This window comes from Electrophorus electricus, chromosome 10 (assembly GCF_013358815.1).
Source record: "Electrophorus electricus isolate fEleEle1 chromosome 10, fEleEle1.pri, whole genome shotgun sequence".
NCBI classification, from domain to species: Eukaryota; Metazoa; Chordata; class Actinopteri; order Gymnotiformes; family Gymnotidae; genus Electrophorus; species Electrophorus electricus.
Genome location: NC_049544.1, coordinates 5,007,746 through 5,026,492, shown reverse-complemented (window position 1 = coordinate 5,026,492; position 18,747 = coordinate 5,007,746). Strand labels below are relative to the sequence as shown.

Genomic DNA, 18,747 nt, shown 5'->3' with positions numbered 1-18,747 from the left:
TTACTTGTAAAAAGCACAACAGCTAAATAGATCTCAGCTGAAAGTGCTGGTGTTCAGGTGTTTATTTAAAAAAAAAAAGCTATTTTCTCCAATTTAAGTACTTCAAGGTGAATCTACTCTATTTGCATAACTGCTACATTATGCCTCTATAGCATAATTTATCAGGCTTTACTATTCACTTGCTCTGCAGTAGAGATATATTTTGATCAAAACACAAAGTGAATTAAATATATTAAATGAACTGAACAGAGATGTTCCCTGGGGAGTAATGGAACTTTCTGCAGTGACGGGGTTATCAAATATCTATTAGAGTCAACTCCATCATCGGTGCAGTGGAAAGTAGGGTAACATGCATGACCATAAAAACCCCCCTCACACTTGCCATGACGACCTTTTCCCCAGTAAAGCTAGTGACACGCGATACTGTCTGGTAGGTGTGTCGAAATGCCATTAGTTTTTGTAACTGGGCTCTTTGAATTTTGGTTGCTGCCACCTTTGAGCACTAAATGTGTAAGTGATGCTTTCCTACGTTTTGTTGTCTCCAACTCCCACCCCCATTTTGTTTTTATATATCATTTAAACCAATAAAGTATATTAATAATTTTAGCATTTGTGTGAAACCTTCAGCTAACTACTTGGGCCAATCCCCCTTATTGGGTAGTTGATGGTTCATGACTGTTCTTGTTTTAAATACATTGTTGGTCTAACATATGAACTCAATATTTTTTCATTTGTGATATTTAAATTGACACTCTAAACAAATCTCATGTTGAGAATAAATGATTTAGCAGGAGCTAGGCTTTAGACTAATTGTCTCAAACATATCACCTGGGGTCATGGTGACTTTCAAAAGCTGTAATTTTTCACTGAAGTTTCACATTTTATTGTACTGTGAATCACTGTGTGAATCAGTCTAGAAAAGCTATACAAATTAAGATTTCTTTACTTGCTCAAATGCTGCTATCCCATTTAAATGCAACGTACTACACATAGAACAAAATGAACCATAATAAACAAATGAACCCTGGATAAACACAGGTGTCTAAGTTCTGTAGGATTTATTTCTCATTAGCGGTTGTGATGGAAACCTTCCCGGGCAGGTTAGAGAAACAGTAGAATGAGTGTGCTATGAGTTGACTCAGAGGCAAAGGGTAAAAAAAGAAAAACAAGGTTTATTCAAAGACTCACAGCCTGAGGGCATCTCAGTTACACACACAAGCGTCTGTAAGGGAGAGGGAGAGGGAGACCCCCCCCCACTTTCTCAGCCCACATTTACATTGTTTATCCACAGTAGTGAGAAAAAAGAACAACTCCCTACTAGGAGTTGTTTTGCCCTGCTGCAGCTATCATCTGTTACGAATGCCAGGAATCACGTTCAACCACACATTGTGACGCCTACCTCCTCCCACATACCTCCGATCTGGTTTGCTGGAATACTATCACACACCTGATCATTATTTCCTTCATCACTGCTCCCCTGCCTTACACTCACATTGCAAAGTATTGCCAACATTATGTTGAGTACCAAGCGGTTCATTTACGGTTTTGTCTGCCTGGTTTTCGACTCCTGCCTTTGTTTCAGACCTCGTTTCCTGCCTAACCCCTGGACACCCGCCAGACTCTGCCCGTTGGTATCGACCTTGAACAAACCTGACTACGAATACCTGGCTGACCCCTCTGATCTGTTTGATTTCCCTAATAAAACCTCTTGCAACTGGATCCTCTTCCGTGTGTGTGTGTGCAATTATAACATCATCACAGCACCAGCATCAAGAACCTTGGTGGGTCGGACAATGGGCAAGGTCGAGGTCAGAGAGTCAAGAGGAAGTGCCTGTAATAACTTAATATACAAAATGTTCAAGAGGTTGATTGATTATACTTTTTCCATTACATTTCCCTACTTGTGTGTGTGTGCGCGTATGGGAGTTTGTGTGTGTTTAAATTCACTATTTCCATGTAGTGCTAAATTTAAACTTAGCAATAACAGTTTAAATGTAAATAATCTGCTCCAGGTTACTACTGGTTGTCATAGACCAGTAAAACTTTTCTTCATCCCTAATGCAAATCCCAGAGTGAGATGTTACCTCTCTGTTCCTCTGATGTTACCTGCTACTGTACTACTTACCAGACAAGAATTTCGATATGCCACCACAAGAAGAATCCACTCCTAAGTAGAAGAACAAGTAAAGAACTTGAATGTCTTATTCTGTACTCTGTGGAAGGACTACAGGAACAAATTGTTCTGTCCAACTGATACGCACATGTAAATCATGGGACTGCATCCCAACCACTTTATTAGAAATGCTTAACATTAGACATGCACATCTTCATTATGACAGTTATGCAATATAACTGCACTAAAACTATGATCAGCTTCCCTCTCTCTTTTTCATCTGCAGAGAAAAAAAAACATTTCATTTAAAAAAAGAAAAAAAGTTGTTTCCTACACACTTCCAAAATTGGACACGTTCAGCAAACTGACTCAATAACTGACTTACTGACTTAATAAACTTAGTCTTGTTGTAGTTGGAGTGTATAGCACATCTGTTGCCATGCAGAATTTGTGTTGGCCATTTTGCAGCCCTTCAACAATTGTTATTCTTTGTCTGCTGTTAGCTGGATTTTTTTGGGATAGAAAGTCAACCTGAACAGCAGTAACACTGACACTAGAAAAAGCTCTGTGCTGTGCCTACAGCTCATTACCCACAGCCCGGTGAGTGCCAGCTTAGAGTTCATGCTGTGCTGAGAAAGGTCTGCTACTCAAATCATACCAAAGTGCCTGATAAGTGTGTTTACGTGCATTTTAGAGGGAATGTCAATACACATCCACAATGTATTCTGTCCAGTTTAAAAAAAAGACAGATAAAACTAGCAAAGTTAAATGTAATACATTTGTGTAATTCAACTTTGATTGCTTTGTAATTTAGTTACTCATTTTCCACGAGGATAAAAAATCCTGAAGAGACAAAGGAGTCAGTAGAAGCAGTTGGGCTTTTCCAGTTGGTAAGAAAATAGCTGCTTCTGTCTTGCATTTGAAATATTTAGCCTCTGGCTTCAGGTTTCCCTGAGCCTTATGGAATGAGACATCTTCAGGGCATTGCCCTCCTGCTCACATGTCGTGTTCAGACAGATGACTGGCAGCTTTGTACTAAGTGGACAACAGTTCAGTTTCACAGGTATATATATATATAAGGCACACTTTATATCCTCATGTGAAAAGCAGCTCTGAAATAGAAAATTATGTTGAGAGGAAGAATTTTAAAAGCTTTGTGCTACCAGGTTTACTCATAAACAAAACAAAAAAAAAGTGTTTCCTTATGTATTTATCTTGTGGTTTTAGATTGTGAACTGCAGATCAAAACTTAGTTAAAAAATAGGAACGCTACCCTTTCCTTGTCCCTGGAAGGGACATCACAGGGAACTTCACGGCAAAGCCTTCAGGTTCTGGGGCTATTCCTGGATCTGACACTGATTATGCAATGATAAAGAAAGTGTTCCCTAATCCTGTTATCTACTACATTGGCATATCACTGTATTTTCCTTATTCCATTTTTGAAGCTAGTTTTGTCAAAATATATTCATTGACTTGTTATTCACTGCTATATGATTCAAAATAAGTGGATACATTCTGAAGAGATGCTCAGGGCCAACAAGTATGGTACAGCTCAGATGCCACCAGATAACATTCATAACTTCTAAAGATCTACATTGTTTTCCTTTAAATACCTTCTCAAAGCTTTATGCCACATGTAACCAGTACAATGAAAGTCATAGTAGCAATGTATTTGTTTTAATCCTATTAGTATTTAATACTATTTCTGTGTTTTATACGTAAACAAATGAAAGTGGTGTAAGGTTTCTATTTTCATGTTAATGGATTCACTTGCAAATGATTTTGATGAATTCTTAAGATGCTTTGAAAGTATGTCAGCTCATGTTGCATAGTGAAGTACCACTCAAGATCCCCATGAGCCTGAATGCTTGGATTTTTTATTTTTATTTTTATTTTTTTTACATCACTGTAGCGATTTTAACCCTTTAATTAATTTTCAATCACAGTTGATAAGGTGATTAACGGAGATATTTACTAATTATAACTAATTTCCTAATAATTTATAATTCCGTCTGAACTCTTTAAAATCTCCATTTCAATAACGTGATTATTTCTCTTCTACCAAACATTAGATCACCTTCGACTCACAGGCGTAATAACAAAGGTATGTTTATTGATTAAACAGAGATAGGAGAACATGCATAAGAATAATTGATTGAGAGTCTACTAATGACCATCGGTAGTGAGTCTTTATACAATCGCTATAATATATCAAATGTAGCAAACAAATGAACACAAACTAGATTTGTTGTGGACCAAGTGACTAACGAATAATAAAATGAAACCAGAAGAAAACTGTTTAAGTTATCTGCAAGAATGATCAACTGGGCCGGCTACTTATCAAACCAAACTATGATCAACAAACAGAAACGTATTACCCAAACCTGATTCGTAGCGAGAACGCATTACTAAGCATAACAGTAAGACTTATAGAGAGGAGAAACCTTCGTGAAACAGCCCGAGGGAGAGCTATTATAGGATTACGGAGAGGAAATAGTTAACTACTCTAATTTGCTGTGTAAACAATAAAGTTACTGCGGATGCCAAGTGGTAGAGTGAAAAGGGAAATTCCTGCTCTTACGGCTCGCTGGCTCAATCACGTCAAAACCATCTGAATGACACAGAGAGAGTGTGCGTTTTCCCCAGCGCAGCTGATTCGACAGTACACGAGTTGTTACATAAATATCTGCGAACATATCTCTGTGGTATGAGAAAGTTGTCCTGGTAAGAGTTTTGAGTTTGACAGAATTTATGGTCACAGCTCCTTGAAGTATAACCAGGCTAGTAAGAGTTTCCCACATTCCAGTCTGTGGCTTTTTGACACATCAGAAGCGTGGTAAGCTATCGGCTAGGCCATTGACGGCTTTGATGCTCAGCATCATGGCGTCAGAGGGGTCAAGGTCCCTGTCTGTGGCCAGGTGGCGAGAGAAAGCCCACTTTGACCAAATCAAAGTTTCATCTGAGGGATAATTTGTCTATTTTCACTACATCACTAATAACAATTACATATGCTACTATGGAAACCTAAGACACAACACAATCTTTGTCACATTGCAGACTGTGTGCAGTACTGTCCCGCACTCCAACACGTTTGCCCTAAATCTCAGGGGTTCATTACCACATTTGTTTTCCTGTTTTAATCTGTCAGTGATCTTCTGAAGGGTTGCCACTTGTGTTATATTCTAGATTTTCTGCTGTTAAAGACAGTAATGATAACATTATGACTCTACTGTGCCAGTGTGTATTTAATAGCACCTTTCTCTGTACAGTGAGGAAAAAATAATGTAGAGAGAAACTATATTAAGAGGTCTGAATACAGGAAACAATGACCAAAGGCTGGATACATCAGATTATAGAAATGATGGGGGTGAAGGCATTACTCTCTGCGTCTGGTAGAGACGCCCACTGTCTGAATTTCCTGCCTGCCCCTGATGCATTGGAGGTTTTAGGTCACAACCCTCTAGGTGTGTCCTGTCCTGCAACATGTGCAGCGAGAAATGGGCTGGTTATTTGGGTTTGACCAGCTCTGCTTGTTTAAGGCTAGCGTACCTGCACGTTCCTCGAATAAGGATTTAAAAAGTAGTGCTTGTGCCACTTGCTTTATCCACTGGACATCACACTGTTGTTGCCCTACTGTGTTTACTGTAGATACCATATATGTTAGCCTAATGAGAATATAAAGATCTCAAGCAATGTCGCACTGTGTTATTTTATATTATACTATGGATTTGAAATTAAAAATAGATGTCATGTCCTATTGGTTTACATTTTGGGGTCCATTCTCTATGAAAGGTACACAGTATAACTGCACTAAAAACGTATCAGCTTGCCACTCTTTTTCAGCTGCATAGAGAAAAAACATTAGATTCAAAATAAAGGAAAAAGATATACATGGAATACCTGAGTAACGTATACAGACATAGAACATGCAGGAACAACTTTATCTGGGAAGCCTTAATTATCATACAGCTTTTCACTTAGTGTTTAAGGATATTTTGTTCACATTACATTATTATGTGATTTATTTGGGTCATCTACTTTTACATGCGGCAACGGTTTTACGATCCGGATGCAAGATTACAGGGGCTCAGCTGAGAGGATCGCCATCACTCGGGCTCTGGTCAAAAACCCCCAAGATCCTCCTGTTGGATCAAGCAACCTCAGGGCCACTAGAAGAGTGACTCACACGCCACCCTCTCATGGTGCTTATTTATCTAAACCATTCACATTAAATGTTCTTGCTAGAAAGAACAGTTCTTGCTAGACTTGCGCAGGTTGCACAACCATAGTGATTGCTCACCGCCTGTCAACCATCCACTCGGGTGATGTGATCGCTGGCTTCCAGGAAGGTCGGGTGGTAGAGCAGTTCACTCACATAGTCATTGGTTGTGGCTGTGGTCTCAAATTAAGTACACACCTCATCTCAGCATTAGCATGATACATAAATGACAGCATGCATACGAACATAAAATCAGTCAAGCATAGTGACTAGAGAAAACCACCATAGGCGATACTTGAGCGACCTCTAGCAGCCAATCTCTAGAACTGGCACAGCTCACATCGCTCAAACTACCGATATAATGTGTTGACACATAATATAGATATGTGTAAACTTGGAGGGTAATGATACAAAAATAAGTACATAACCCAGACATCATATATTATGACGAAAGCTAATATATCGAGATTAGCATGAAACAAACACGGAATGATGACGTCTCGATGCGCGTATCAGCGCGATTAATGAGCATTATTTATTAATAATTAATACTCTCAACCAATTACAAAACGCAATTGCATGAACCAGAGACAAATACCAACAACTCCAAAATATAAACCTCAATAATTAACCATCAATAGTTAACCTAAACGTACGTCTCTACGGGGCCTTTTGTACAACGAGCCTGAAGATGAACGTCAAAAAAAAAGTGTCTCTCTCTCTCTCTCTCTCTCTCAGAATCATTTTTCATGTTTTCATGTCTTCACGGCCCTTTTAGCAGGATCCTGCCTCTGAACCAGACCGAGTGGCCCTACCTGATCGTGAGCACACTGGTCAGCTTTGTGGGAGGAGCTGTCTACCCCCGTGTGACCATCCTCTTTGCCAAAATCACTGATGTTTGTACTCTTTTGTATGCTGAGGGCCTGTTGCCAAACACATTCCTTCATTCCGCTGCAGTACTTACGGCTATATTAGTTGTAACTAAGCTAGCAGTGTTTCGCATGCTAAGTATAAATCACTTAGGGTGATAGCTATCCAAGGCATGTCACCAGTGAACTTGATTTACTGACGCTGGCTCTGGTGTTCCCTCTTCTGCTCTTTCTCGCCAGAACCGTGGCATTTATCATGTTTTTTTTCCCGGAGCACCTGCAGTATACGGACTCTCCGGTGTCATTTCATTCTTTGTGCTTAGTGGTTAGCACGTAATATTCCACATTTGATCCTAATGGTTAAAAAGATAACTTAAAATGTATGATTAAAACATATTTTTTGCAAATTAAAACGTTGAAATACCAGGGTGTCTGTTCCAGGGATATAAGTTTGATAAGTGGAGAGATTTTTACCATGAGGTTGAGGACTCAAGTTTTCAAAGCCATTCTGAGACGGGTGTAATTCAGTCACTTTCCCATTTGGTTATGACTTTATAACAGAGGAGCTCTCAACACTGCCACTGAAGATCTACCTTGCAGAGTTGAACTCCAACCATAATATAAGACCCCTGGTTCTAATATCCCTCTGCTTCAGAAGATCTAGTAGTAGATGTCCAGTAGCAATGAGCATGTTGGGTGTAACAGTTGATCTGCATCAGATCTCTAGTTGGTCCTTGTGGCAAATTGAAAGCTTTTTCCTATATTTTAAAGGAGATTGGCTGGTTTAATGACCAAAATAATGCAGTGGGACTTCTGACCACAAATTAGCAACAGATGCATCACTGGTTAAAGGGGTGAGTGGAACACAGTGATCTTGCTATCAGAACTTGCAGTTAAGTCTTCATATTGAAGTTTTTTTTTCTCATTCATGACATCCATCACTTGCCATTTTAAAGGCTTATAGCATATTTTTAAATATTCGAATAGGCAAGGCTACTACTACCATCACATATCAGGATTACTGCCCTCTAAGGAGCTGAAAGCAACAGTAATGCACCGAATACATGTCCAGAGAAAACTTGTTTTCTATGCTGGTTTGTTTTTATCTAACAGTGGCAATTCGTTTCTAAGTTTCTAAATTTCATCTGGCAATTATGAATGGTAGCAGAAAAGAGTGTCTTTGTAAACAGTGTTTTAGTAGTTATAATAAAAGCAAAGCAAGGCCAGTTTATTAATATAGCACTTTTCATACACAGTGGCAATATATAAAATATATCAAATAGATAAAATTAAAAACAATTTATTTAAACAGCAAATTTCAAATAGATCTAAAACCAGTAACTAAATGAAATGTTAATATCAAAGTGCTACAAATGTTCAAATTAAGCAGGCAAACTGTTGAGATAAAAAATGAAAATAAAGATAAATAAAGACTTCCCTAACTGAGATCAGACTAAATTAGGAGGGACTCGCTCATTAGATCAGAGAGGTTCTGAGTCCAAATAGTCTGTATCCTAAATATAATAATCTCTTTTAGCTTTAGTCAACTGCAGAAAGTTTTGATCCATCCATAAGTTCACACACAGATAATGTAAAACTCAAATGTGATAGCACTCTAGCCCAGTTTCTAAAGCCAAAATGAAAATCAAATTTTTGCACACTGGTTTTCTGATCCTGCAGATTTCTACAGAAGCTGTTGACAACTTCAAGACTGTTGGTGCATTTACAAAATATGTTTTCTTCCACAAGTGCAATAACAGCCTCACTACACCTTATAGGTAAATCTTAGTTTGTACATACACGGTATTTGCTTACATTTCACTGAATATTATCTAGATATTTTCCAGTGTCCTTAACCTCTCAGGTCTGCCTTATATAAAGCATCTATGGTGTCTCCTTTTCCCTTGCTCTAGCAGTCCCTTACTTGGTCAGTGCTGCAGTCTTTTGCTTTGACGCTCGGCTAATTGCATACTGCTACACTCAATATGAGAATATTTTCCACAGAATATGAGAATGAGAATATACAATCTGTCTGAACACCTACGTAAACAATGCCTACAGAGCTTTTCCTGTCTGGTTCCTGGCTACCTTCTGATAGACTCAAACTGATATGCCTGTCTACAGAAGAATTCAATGAAACGTCTAATAGTTGAAGAAACAAGCATAGTATAAGGACAAATTCACCTGACCCAAGGGACATGTGGAAATTCAAAGGGAAAGCACAAACTGACCCTTATTGTGGCTCAGTAATTCTCGTATCTGACACGCTGTTGAACAGGACACTGCCCATAATGCTCAATGTTTCTGTCATCTGTGATCCTCTTTGCTGTAATGAGCATCAGCCAGATTCATTATCAGTGGCTCAAGGGCAGATATTGATATTTATGTGCAAAACGTACATAGACCTCTACCTTTGGCATTTGTTTTCTGTGGTGTCAGCATGCAAACATCAACATAATTGTTAAGTGTTAGTGTTAAAGTGTTGGCTGTGCTGCTCTGTGCCGTGTCTTGTTGAGTTTGCAGATGAGGAAGACACATGCACTACTGTATTTGCAGTACCGCCATACGTAAGCGTGATGTTCAGGTATATTGTCAAGGTTTTCTCCATTCAGTGTCATGGGTGTTTTTGTTTTACTTCTGTTTCTGTATCTGCAGTAGTCTCATGTTTTATATATCCTGGACCGTTGTCTTGTATTCACTAATTTGGATTTCTATATCATATATTGATGAGTGCGTGTGTTATTAGCTGGCATGATGGTAGAGTTCTTGATGGGATTGTGGTGTTATCAATGCCACCATTTAATACAGAAAATCTTAACCGAGCCCTTGCAGTGAAAACCCATATATCAGCCATTTCCTGTTTTTGTGTAATATTATTTTAGTTTTTTATTTTGTATGACTTAACATTTTAAATATGCTTTTTTTTTGGGACCCTGAGCAAGGGCTGCAACCCTCAATTGCTCAAGTCATAATTGCAAGTTGCTTTAGATAAAAGTGTCAGCTAAATGCCATTAATGTAAATATATTATTGTTTTTATTTTGTAGAATGTGTTAAAACAGTAAATGGGCTTAACTGTTCTTGAGATTTACTTAGTTTTATTTAAGAATGCCTACTTTAAGAATGCATATAATGTATTCAGACAGCTATTTAGTGATTAGCTAGACAAGAGCTCTGCACTACATTAAATGTTTAAGTATTCATATTAAGTAATCTCACCTCTATTTAAATGTATAAATGACATGATAATTTTGTTTTGTGGCACTGAATCATGACAACATTACCGCCAACAATATATATATTCTGCTCCATAGAATTATTTTTATTATTTAAATATTTGGACTATAACATGATTCTTTTCTGTTAGTAGTGGACAGCAAGTGGATTTAATCTAACAAGTAGCTCTGGTCAAAAAATAATAGTAAAATGAATGCAGTTTTGACTATAGATCAGTCTAGAACCTCAAGAGGGTTTCTGGACAGTAGGATGTATCTGCATAAAAGTTCTTTGTCTGCCATGCTTATTGTCATGACTCAGACACAAAACATCCTTCAAAACCCCATTGGTCAGATTACCTCATTCGATTAGTGCTTATCACTTGAATGTTTACACCTGTCATTGTGGAGAATAAAGGTGAGTAAATAAATCTGTGACTTGCCATCCAGGTCTATGTACATGTTTTGCATCTACCTGCGCGTCCATAATTGCACTTGACCACCAGGTGGCACTGAATGCAGTAGAAAATATGACTGTCACCCTGTAGCATGAAGTGTGCATCCAGCGTCATCAAATAACAAGCAAATAATAATAAGACTAATTTTTTTTCAAAAACTATAACTTTGATTCACTTTGTGTTCTTTAATGTGACTTTCTTGTTACATTAAGTCTTTAATTCAATTAAAGACACAAGTCTTCAATTCAGTTTTAATGTTGATGAGCAATTCTGTACATATACTAACAGGTGACATTCCTGTTTTGTTTGATGAAGACATTCGTATGCAGTGTCTTATTACTTGCTGGGTGCTGCTCAGTAAAACAAAAATGTTTGTGATAATTGTCTCACATATTAAACATTTGTGGAAAATAATTCTGGTAACTGTCTCTTTCCTTTGCTGCGGTCCAGATTGTGCAGAAAGCGCTGGATGCTGCTCGACAGGGCCACACCTGCATCGTCATTGCCCACAGCCTGACCACCATCCAGAACGCTGACATCATTGTGGTCATTCAGAATGGCCAGGTGGCCGAGCAGGGCACACACAGCCAGCTAATGGCCAAACAAGGAGTGTACTATGCCCTCTTGAATGCTCAGGTCTCCCACTAACTGTCACCCAGTTTCCTTAAGTCTGTACTCTTTTATGTACAATTGTATACAGCATAATGCTGTTACCTTTAATTCTCTCTAGTAACTATAATCTTTTAATATATGCTAGTTTTTGACACTAGTTACTATGAAACCACATAGCATGATGGATTGGTAACTAAAACTATTTTTGCAACTGTTTCCTGAATCCTTTGTGACTCGTTAGAAACACAGTTCAAACTACAATGGTTTGAGTGCATTAGCTAACTTGTGAAGGTGCAGTGGAACTTAGTGTCATAAACAGATGCAAAAAGTAACCTTTAAGTAACTTTTATTTGCCTACTTAAAATTCCAGCCCAGGCTACAACTGTTTACACAAGTCTGTTTCATTATTGTGTCAATTACTTGGAAGTATGCTTAGTTTGCAAAAATGTCTGCTGCTACAGCGATCATCTATTTATGCTGTTATAACCATTACACACTCTGATGGCTCAGATCATTAAGGTAGTCTATGTCCTTTTGTAATTGGAGGAGATAAGCACTCTAAGTTTTGAATATAAATGACACATAAAACTAAGTCAATTGTGGTTTTATTTTATTTTTTTTTAACTAGTCCTACATGTAGTGTATAGGCTAGCTAGCCTTAACAATTTTAACTTCTATTTCAAATCTAGTTGCAGTGCAACTAAGACCCAAAAAGCTTCCATAAGCTTCCCCATCCATTTTACCTACAGAATGTTTATTAAAGATCTGAAGGCACAATGGCTACTGTTGTAATTCTTTATGTACTGCCTACAGTTGACTTATGAGCTGTTTCTTTCCTTTTTCAATTTGATCAAATTTACATTTGGCATAAATATAATATTGGCAATATTTGTCAAAAATACCCATGTACCAGGCATATACAGTTTTGTATCTATGGGGGCCTACAGGGGATTTGAACCTATAATGGCTGCATTAGACTGGCATGTGTAACAATCACTAAAATGCACACTGTTTCTCCGAAAAGACATGTATAACTATTTCCATAAATATGAAAAACAAACAGAAAACTGCACCTTCTCGTAATGAGAATGATAGCACTCTGGAGAAGGCCATGTGCTGAAACGTGCTTGCTTATTGTGCTGCTTCTGTCTGACCAGTAAATCATCAGAAATTATAATAATCAGCAATCACAGGAGTGCTGTTCATAGGTTTCCTGTCATTAACAAAACAGCACAATAATAGAAGATTGTAATCGTATCCTGTCCTCCTTTTAATCAAACTGCGGGTGACTGATGACAGAGTTGAAAGGAACCAACATGAAACGAAGGTGCTCAGGACAGGTTGAGGCTTGTCATTCCAGCTACAAAACCTTCTGGCTGTGGAAGCAAAATTTTGTTTTAAGTACAGTAAAAATTCAGTGATTTCTCGATAGTTGCTCTGATGAAACTTACCAATATGGAGACTTTTTCTTTTGGGAAACACATCTGGTTCATTACTTTTTCATCTGACTTGTTGGTAAAGAGAGGACTGTGATTTGAAAAATTCTCATATAGGAGATGCTTTATGCTTGTACTTCTTCAGAGGCAGTCTTGGATCCCTGGAATTTACAGTTCAGCATTTGGTCTTACTTAAACGCTTTTATCTCATCAAGTGCTTGATTGTGAAATGATTTCAGAGATCCTGTGTACAAATATAGAATGAGTTCCATCAAGTGTTAAATGTCTAGCAGCTGGCAGAAGGTTGTACTCTGCAGTACAGGTTTACTTCAGGGCCACAGCAGAGAATTAAGGTTTTACACCCAATAACAAAGAAAAAATGCTAGACTTTCATAGTTGCATGTGACTAGAAGCCAAATTTTTAGGCCAGTCTGTGAAGACGAGACTGTCCAAACTGCTGGCTGACAGGAAGGATTGCCGGAATGTGGAATCCTTTATTCCTGATGTTTTTAAATTTTCTTTTAATTTTTGTATTTATTTATTTTAGTTATTTAGGTTTTTTTTAAATCTAAATAAATATCTCCGATGTGCCTTTTGCCAGAAGCATCCTTCATGAGTGAAATGCCAAGCTAAAAGGTCAAGCACCACAGAAAACCTAATGCGTCTGTATTTGAATGTGTGAAGGTTTGGCTAACAACTTTCAAGTATGATGATGCAGTCAGCTTTTTGAGGTCAGGTAACACAACAGCTTAAAAATGTGACTGATAAAAAAACGCCCTTATGCCAGAGATGCAGCAATATGATGAGAGCCATAATCAACAACAGTGAGGAAAAGTTCCAGTCTACTTAATCAACGTACTACTCGGTGTCTATGGGGAAAACTCAGTATGTGATAACTTAAACAAATATTATTTCAACTTGGTCAGAAACTGTTATTTGACAGTGATAACTTGTCATTGTGACTTTTGTATACTCTTCCTGTCATTTATGTATTTCACATTGTCTTAGATGTGTCAGGTCATTTTGTTTTGCTTGAAATTCCCAAGTGGTTTCATAGATACTTTGCTGTTTTTTATGAAAATATTTGTAATAATTATTTAGTAATAACATGAGTGTCCACAGATGATTTATCAAGAATATTTGTCCTTTTTAAATTAACCTTATATATTTTGTGATAAGAGCATTTGGAATCGTATTTTATTATTACTATTATTGATGATGATGATGATGATGATGATGTTATTAATATATGCTATATTTTTACTTAGTTATTATTCTCTACTGGTACAGTAGAGAATATTTAGTGTAAATAAGGTTATTAAGTATATTAAGTGCATTCATTAAGGTTATTAAGAATATTTCCATTAGACCTACAAAGCACTATTAACTTCTGGTTTTAGCCAGTGATCACATCACATTGTTTATCACAATTTCCTGCTAGTTCTACTCTTTTTGTTATTCACGTCTGATTATTTAAATACAGTGTTACATGTATGGTTTTCCTAGCTCTGGACTCACTTAAAACCAACGCAGCGACACCGTTTCAGTTTGAACGCGTGGGGGCGTACTGTTTTCGTGGTTTTCATCTTGACCAACGAAGTTTTTTCAGGACGAAGTCCATTATTTGAGCAACTTTACTACAACGACTACGAAGAAGCAGAAAATAGAATTTGTGAGAACTTATGTTCCACAAGAACAGAAAAGGTCCACGACCAATTTTGTCATTTGTTACTCACTGTGTTAAAAATGTAATCCACAACGCTGTGTTTTGGTTTTCGATGAACGACCACAAATTGTAATTTAGTACACATAGCCTATGCTATATTTCGCTCTTATGTATTTTTTAATTTTTTAAACCATAAAGTTTTGTGTTGAAAACGGCATAATATGTTCTTCACAAACAACCAGCAATATAAGTAGAATAATCTTCATGAAGTCTTAAGTAGTACTAAATATTGTATTTTCTATTTAATGTAGTTTAATATTTTGGTATATTGAAATAAGGAAAATATTTGTTCTAGTTTCCAAGTCATGTTTAGATATTGCACTTAGACGTAATGCGCCATTCGCAAGTTTACATCGTTTTCACAAATAAACAAATGTAAGTACGTAACATAAGGAATACTTAAAAAATGACAGATTATGAAAAGTATTTTGCGTATTTCAACAAAAAATATTTGAATATTTTGAGACATTATTTCTACCGTTTTATTGAATATTGAATTATTGGATACCTTATTTAATTAAATGTAGGTTTTTTGTGGGGCTTTACATTGCTATAAAGTTACCGAGACATTTACGTATGAGGCAACTTGTTTACAAAACTGTTAATCAATCTTTGCAAACAAATAATGAAGCAATTATATCTGAACTAATAGATATGATTTATCCTATATTTACTGAGCCTATAGTAGCTATTATTAGTTAGAACTGAGAAACTATAATACGTGTTTTGAATGCCTTTTCCGGCCCTTCAATAAACAGTTGCTCTTATATACAAATTTGCTCCTCTTCGATTAGGAATTGCTGAAAATGTGCTCATATTTCTCGAATAATTAGCTGAAATAACCCTTTAACATAACTTGAAAAGTTAAATGACATATAAAGGCAAATAAACTTCAGTGCGAGTTGATAGTAACTGAATCCATGTTGACTTTATTCAGTGGCTTAAATTAGAGAGCCAATCTTGAAAATTAATGCTGTGAAATGAACGCTCATCTTACATGTGCATGCTCACATAAATTAGAAAACCTGATTAAACATCGAATGAATTTCCGATTTTTAAATCTTTACAGTTTAAAAGTTCGACTATTGTAGATCGCCAAAAACATGTTCAGTTCATGGATAAATATGACGGCTTGACAAAAATGCACTCCCATACAATTTTATATATTTACTAGTGTCAATATACAACTAAAAATACTATACAAAAATTGAATCTTGGACAATACATTACCCAAACTTTTACACCGGAATGTAATAATCTTCTAAACTATTCTATACATTTTCAGTATGTACATTCGTTTGCAGCGATAGGAAATAAGTACATTTCATACAAATATGATCAGCTTTTGTATTCTGCTTGAATGAAGACCAAAATGCGATTTATATAAGCTATTTTCCAATATTAAAGAAATAAATTGATAAATGGCGAAAAGACTTGGCAACCCTAAGTCATTTTTATTATTGTTGCCCGATTAGCCACACAGATGAATTTCAGTAGTGTTCATGAATAAAGTGCCACTGTTTGGTTTTGAGAAAACATACCAGAAACAAAATATTGCTGGCCACTTCACTTATTGACATTTCGAAACTTGCGCTGCGTAAATTAGGCTACATCCGATACGTACCCACTAATATGTGCGTTTTAAGCAAATTCGTCTTGTGTCCAGATTTTCCTTAAAGTTTACTCTTTATTCCCGTGACTGTGTCATGGCGAATTTCACCGGAACAAAACTCACTGTGGATTTTAGCTCACGATAACATCAAAGTGAAATGGCCTCAAGCGTTTCTCAAATAACAAAAGAAACCTGTCTGTGGACATAGGTTATGAACCCACTCAAGTCTTACAGTTCCCAATTCAGGTTCAATTTACGCATAATTAATCGAGGGAGTTACCGCGGCCGTTCAGGCCTGGCGGAACTGCCTCGGTGGGTTGCAGCAGGTCAGGCGAATGGCACGAGGGACTACCAGGCACGCTGTGCTCGCTGTCGGTATCACTACCTCGTTTGCCTCCGCTGCCCCCGGATCCTGACCCCGTGGAGCCTCCGGCACTGTGTGTTTTGACATGTTTACTGAGGTGATCGCTCCGCATAAACCGTTTGTTGCACACGGGACAAGCAAAGCGCTTCTCGCCTGTGTGCGTGCGTAAATGTCGCTGGAGTTCATCGGAGCGCGTGAATCTTTTCCCACAGAACAGCCAGTTACACACAAACGGTCTTTCGCCCGTGTGCCATCTCAAATGTGCCTTGAGGTGCGAGGTTTTACCATACACCTTTCCGCAACCAGGAATGTGACAGCTATGGAGCCCTTTCCTTCGAAGGCTTGCCCCCGCTGGCCCTAGACGCTCTGCTTCCTGGCAGTTCGGGCAGTCACAAGTGGCTCTGCCCGAGTAGCGCCGTGCCGAAGATCTCGGAGACCCCGCTAACGAGGTTGATGGACCTCCGGTCAACATGGTACCTGCCGCTCCACCCAGGGGAGAGGGGCTAGTGTCTGGATAGGAGGAGAGTACCGGTTTGAATCCGTCCATTATATGTTGACCCGTTGTCAGGAGATGCGGGGACGCACTCGTACTAAAGGCAGAGTGACTTAAACTGGAATAGTCCGAGTTGTATCCCCCCAGGGGAGAGTGCAACGACGTCTGCAGCCCTCCTGAGTGCAGGGACGTCTGTAGAGCGGCACCATTCGGGTTCTGAACATCAATCCAGCCCGCTCCCACATCCCACCAAGCAGATGCTCCTGTAGTGCCTACATCACCTGTGGGAATGCCCGGATGCGACGACTTGAACCATGACTCGTACGGATGCGCCACGCTCATTCTCGGATAGATACCTTGCAAACTGTCCACGGACGTGTGCACCTTAGAAATAAATACCGGCTGATGACCGGGCTCCTGAGAGCTGTTCGAAACGGACGATTGGAAAACAGAGTAATCGTTTCCGAAATGGGAGTTAGATGAGGTACCAGACGTCAAGGAGAAAGCACTGGATCCTGTTGTGCTGTTCGTGCCAAATGACTCCGCTAAACCGCTACCGTTCCTGGTGACTCCGAAAGTAGATAAACTGGACCCCAAACTACAGCTGCTAGCCGCCGCTCGTTTCCACGGGTGAAATCCTTTCCCAAACGACGAAGAGTTATCCGAAATCGAGGACGGAGAGGGACTCCCGATTTTGTTGCACGTCGCAGCCAACATGGCTAAAGGAGTCGAACCTAATCTCGGCTCCTCCTGGAATAAAATGAGTCGAAGGTAAGTTCTAGACAGTGGTGCTGATCATAAGAGTAAACCAAACAATTCCCTCGCTTACTCATTTCACATGCTTAAAGTAGACATGCTAAACTATTATGCCACGTAATAAAAGTAAACTGGAAGCCATAGCCTACCTGCAGGATGATAAACGCTATATTAAAAGAACACTAATTTTATGATTCAGGCACAGTATATAATAGAAATGCAAACATACACGTACTAGGTACATGAGAAGAGTACGTAGCCTATAAACTGCGTCGCAGCTGAGAAATGAACCACTGGTTGGTTCTCTTCACTCGCTTCCTTAAAGCATAATGAAGTGACTGTCTCTCCTTCGCTGACCGAAGTAATTTTAATCCCTTCGACAGAACAATGAAAGGACTAATTAAACCAGCAAAAAACTCCTTAGACTCACCCCTAGAAGTGAAGTTGCCATCACAAAAGTGCCCTCCTCAGAGGATCTTTTTATATTTATGAATCAGAGCAGTGTTTTTTTAGAGGTGTGCAATACAATGATGTGGTCCGCCCATTCCAGCACAATTGTAGGCTCCTCGCCGGCTTTGAAGTGCCGCTGTGACACCGGCGACCAATCAGAGCGCCCGTACCTTCACGCGGCCACATTCTAGCGTGAGGTCATCAATAGAGCACTTCAGACAAGTTCTCCACCCCTTCCAACACCCCCTCAATATCATGAGCGGAAGAAGCTAAAGTTAAATGGGAGAGACCGAAATTGTTTTGATAAGTCGAACTCTTTTTTAAAATTAATAATAGCGTCTTTTGAACAATTGTTTAACGAGTCAAAATGGGTAGTAGTATTAATATAACAATAATATTCATATTATTGTTGTTGTTACTGTGCTG

At 38.4% G+C, this 18,747-nt stretch overlaps 1 protein-coding gene across 1 annotated transcript; it reads right to left on the bottom strand.

The window, feature by feature from the left end:
- Positions 1–15,570: 15,570 nt before the first annotated feature.
- Positions 15,571–18,381, bottom strand: sp8b (sp8 transcription factor b). The gene is made up of 2 exons (XM_027000034.2): positions 18,302–18,381; positions 15,571–17,865 (listed from the first exon to the last, which is right to left on the bottom strand). The coding sequence occupies exons 1-2, from the start codon at positions 18,320–18,322 to the stop codon at positions 16,522–16,524; spliced, it is 1,365 nt and encodes a 454-aa protein (XP_026855835.1). The 5' UTR covers positions 18,323–18,381; the 3' UTR covers positions 15,571–16,521.
- Positions 18,382–18,747: the final 366 nt, after the last annotated feature.